At 36.3% G+C, this 4,697-nt stretch overlaps 1 protein-coding gene across 1 annotated transcript in view; it reads right to left on the minus strand.

The window, feature by feature from the left end:
* Positions 1 to 4,697, minus strand: part of HELZ (helicase with zinc finger) — a 185,126-nt gene that overhangs the window by 101,400 nt on the left and 79,029 nt on the right. The window contains exons 6-7 of the mRNA XM_012656897.1: positions 1,928 to 1,996; positions 461 to 536 (exon numbers count right to left, since the gene is read on the minus strand). Of these exons, the coding sequence (XP_012512351.1) occupies positions 461 to 536; positions 1,928 to 1,996 (145 nt within the window). The remainder of the gene's footprint in view (positions 1 to 460; positions 537 to 1,927; positions 1,997 to 4,697) is intronic.

The raw sequence follows: 4,697 nt of genomic DNA on the forward strand, positions 1-4,697 counted from the left end.
ATTCTATGAAGATAACATATTTTTCAGAAAAGGTATTAAAATAATTTAACATTTCTTTATCTATTTCATGCTCTACTTCAATTACATAAAGTAATGTCAACTTCACTCACCATTCCCTAGGTAAATTTCACACTAACAAGAGACTAGCAATTAAGTTCAGCTATAATAATATAATTGGTATCATAAAAGACTTCTGAACAAAGTTTCAACCACTTGCATTTAGATCACTGTTGTTTATATTCAAAGAAGGCTCACAGATACGGTTTTGACTGTTATTATTTAACGACAGTGACTTTTATGGCTTCTGTTTCAAATAGAAAATAAACCATTTTATCCAATCATTATACTTTTCCTTCCTTCATATATTATCTTCTTTAAATTTGGATTACTACTAAAGTAAAGGAAAGGTATCCTTTCAACAAAGACAAGTCATCGGTTTAAAGAAAAAAATTCACATTACCTTTTACACAAAGTATATTCCTCGCTGCTTGTGATTCCCCTAGGTGGTGGGCGGAAATGCCAACCGTTACAAGACCCTAGGGAGTAATCAGGATATAGTCTTACCATTTGAGGACAGTTAGTAATTCTGATATTTTAATGTGTAAGAAATACTACAATCCCTCTACACACATCATCCAAGATGATGTAAAAAAGGACATGACGTACTTGCCTCTACCAAAAAAGTAATCTATTAATCAACCAAGTTAAATCAATCAACTCTATGAAACATAGAAATCACTGAAGAGGTAGTTACCCAGAAGTTAAATCAGGCTGGTGATCCTGCCTCTGGCCTAGCAACTGGTGGACATATTTCCAGTGCCATCACTTCCCCTAACAACTCAAGAGGAGAGGCTGGCATGCTTATCATTTCTTAGGCATGGGATGTGTGTCTTTTAGGAATTCCTTCAGGAATGAAAAAATTATTGTAACCTGGAAGGAAATCTTAATAACAAATTCTACTACCGCACATTGAGTGAGAAACTACAACTAGACATTATCATCCATGTTCCTTAGGATTCATCTGTCACATGTTACTATATAATGCAATCCTTTATCATAATTTAAATAAAGTTCAAAAAGTTGAATTCAGAGATAGGAGCTAAAAATTAACATCTGTTTACTTCTAAATACAATGAGCTTCGATTCGTGTAGATAAGAGGTTCCAAAGAAGCCAAGGAAGATAAGGATTAAGAGAAAAAAGGCGAGAGCTATAGAGACTGAGCAGCAGTAAGTTTTCAAAGACCTTATAATCATTTTCCATTTTTTTCACACGTCAATGGGCCCGTAAAAAAAGGAAAAAAAAATATTCAGCGAGGTTGAGTTTAAAGCTGTGCTTCATCCCTTACTAGCTGTGTGACTTTGGGGAAACTACTAACCTTAATAAATACCAGTTTCATCACCTGTCAAAAAGATGAAGGACTCTAATAAGTCAATACATGTTTTGAGAAAGCCACTACCAGAGTAGACAGCATTTAGCAAGCAGTCAATGAATAACAGTCTCTCTTCCTTTTCCTCTGGTGAGAGGAGAGGAGATCATGGACTTTAATTAGGGCAGGAACAACTCAGATTATGGATCAGAACTTCCAAAAAGTAATTAATTGTACTAGCCTAGGATAGAGAGAGAAGAAAAGTCCTCCCTCTACAGATTACTAAGAATGATGTTTCAATTTAGTCCTACATGGAGGCAAGAAAATGAACAAAATGACCTCTGGAGTTACCTCCTACCTCTTTTACATCGTTACTCTACGAAAAGGTGCCAGGGAGAAAATTGCTTTCATCCACACCTACTTCTTAAAATTCAATTTTTATATTCTCTCCTACATCTCCATTTACATGTACCATTACTCAGTAAATTTTCTCCCAGTAATCAATAAAAAAGCAAAGCCCAGAATCACAGCTATCAGAAGTGACAGAGTTTCGCACTTACCCTCATCTAAGTCTTCCACATGATATCCAGAGAGGACATTACAAGTTGCTGTCTGCAATTTTCCAAATGAAAGACATTTTTTTAAAATAAGAAATAACGAGTTGATGTTGAATTAATTTCAGACATTATCAACATTAAAAAAAAAGATGGAGTTTGGAAATTTCCAAATACTTGGAAATTTTTAATAACATTAATATGTTGCAAATGACATTTTCTGCTCTTTGTTCTACGTTAAACTGTAATACGGAAAAGAAGTACTTACGAGGCCCTCATTAAGGAGGCCAATAGAGACCCTCTATGTAAATATTAGATGGGAGCAGAAGAGACCTCTAAGTCCCCAGTCCTGAGCCCCATGGGACAGCACCTTCCATCCATTTATTCATTCCACTTTCCTCTTCTTAACACTTAGAAAATGACCTCTTACAGAGGTGCCTTTTTTTCCTGCAGCCAATGGCACACTTCCACTTTGGGTCCTGGAAGCACTTTCTGCCAAGTCCTCTACAGCCCCCCACTCTGAGATGAGCCCTTCTGCAACAGTGGAGTCCAAGGCTGGGGATCCATTTGCTCTAAGCTGCTCCAATAAACCCCCAGTTTATGTTTTTGGCTCTAGCTTTATCCTGAGCTCTACATACCCAATCTCAACTGAATGCCAACCATAGCAGTTTTTCTTAACTGTTCTGTAACATTTTACATGCTGGATCACTGTCAGCTATGTACAGACTTGTTGTTAACAAGCTGCAAATGCCTTTTTCCATTCCCGAACCTCCCAAAGTATCTGGCACATAATAATGGGTGCTCAGTAAATGCTGGATGGATGACCATCTAAGCACTGTAAACACAATATGCCCAAAACAAAATTCATCAACTTTACCCCAAATCTAATCTCCTTCAGAGTTCCTTATCTAGAGTTAATGGATTCTTCTTCCCCAAAGAGAATCAGACTGAAATTTTGAAAGCCATCTTGAACTCTTTCATCCTGCTCTAAGTATTTTCCAAAGCTTGCCCAAGCAGGTCTAGGATGTCTCTGATCCTGTCTCTGTCTCATACTCTACACTGCCACTGTCCTAGGTAAGGCCCTCATTACCACTTGTGTCTCACCTATCCCCGACCCAACTATTTGCCATTCCTGTCCTGTACCAAGTCACCTCTAGGTCTTTACTGAGCTGTCCCCATCTTCCAAACTCAGTTCCCACATTCCTGCCTCCAGAATTTCCCCGCAGAGTATCCTCCTTTCCCTGCCTGTGTTTTGTTATAGCACTTACTGACCACAGGCTGCCCTGCGTACACATTAGCTATGTGCATCTCCAACAGGCCCACCACATTGCTTTTCATGGACATCTCAGCTTTCCAGAGACTTGAATAGCAGCACAGGTGCTCAGTAAATATTAAACTGAATCGGAAGGGGGAAACAGTATCCCAAGATGAAATTTGGAATGTCTTAAACCATAGAAAGAATGTTATAAATGCTAACTGGGTATAACTGAAACAATATACTATGACTACAATTTATATGTGGTTGATTAAACTGGACTTTTCAGACTGAGCTTGAACTAAAACAACATAATACTATGTCTAAAGGAAAATGCCTTTTGATTCTCAGTCCAGTACTTCCTAGTAAGTTGTCAAAAGATAACCCATTCTTTTTGTAAAATGAAGGCTTGAATCTAAGAATACATAGACAAATTAGGAGTAATTATTCATATCATAAGCATTCTATGCTTCACAAAAAAGATTAAAAGATCTTCTTAAATTCTACAAGCAAGGTCTATGTCCCAAACTAGCCCTTAAAATATGATTCCATTCACATAACATATATAAAAAGAAAAGCTAACAGTTCACTGCAAGTATGAAAATTTTAAAGTATCTCCTCTTTAAAACTTATCAAAATAAATTTACCAAACTTATTTTTTGATGACAATAAAAAGAATGGAAATAAAATGTTTTGGTCATAAAATAAAGCCTAAAACACTTAATTGTTGACTGGTGCATTTCACCAGTCAACATCTGAGCCAATCAGCAGGCAGAGTGTTCCTGTGCCGACACCACAGTTCTCAGTCCAGTGGGGATTGGGGAACAGCACATCCTCATCAAAAGAGCTGGTAAAGTAAAGAGTGCAGTCTGGCTGAGTATCTGGCCATCCTGGCTTTTAGGTTCCAAGGGGCTGTGTTTGTTTTTTAAGCACTCTTTTTATGTACTCACACCCTAAGACAGAAGGGCACTATCAATTAGATTATGATCATCAGTCTTTACTGACACCTTCAGGGAAAACAGCCAAAGATTACACTGTTGGAACTCCTATATAGTCACAATCAAATCTATTGATTAGATATATTTTAAATTTCACTAAAGAATATTTATTGTTTTTGTTTCTATGAATCAGCTTTTAGTTCCAAGTCTTTATTCTCGTCCACTAGCATTTACAAGTTAAATGCTAGCTCAGCCCAATCTCTAAATAACAAATTGTTGCTATTTTTAAATGTGTCATATGCAATAATAAATAAAGGTAGCATTGTTTGTTAGCTTTTTCTAGATGGATATCTTTTAATAATATCAGTTCAGGAATCTAAAAGAATACTACTCTAGTTACATAGAAAAGAAATTATAAACAAAACTTAAGTCACTTCTTCCAAAACTACAGTCACAAAATAAGAGTCAAGCAATATTTGTGGGCTTAAATGTAGTAAGATTATAAACATTAAAAACAAAATTTTTTAATATTTGCATGTGATTATCAGATGTAAAGCTGGTAATTAAGGCAATAAAACAGAAG

Source organism: Propithecus coquereli, unplaced genomic scaffold, assembly GCF_000956105.1.
Source record: "Propithecus coquereli isolate 6110/MARCELLA unplaced genomic scaffold, Pcoq_1.0 Scaffold526, whole genome shotgun sequence".
Taxonomy (NCBI): Eukaryota; Metazoa; Chordata; class Mammalia; order Primates; family Indriidae; genus Propithecus; species Propithecus coquereli.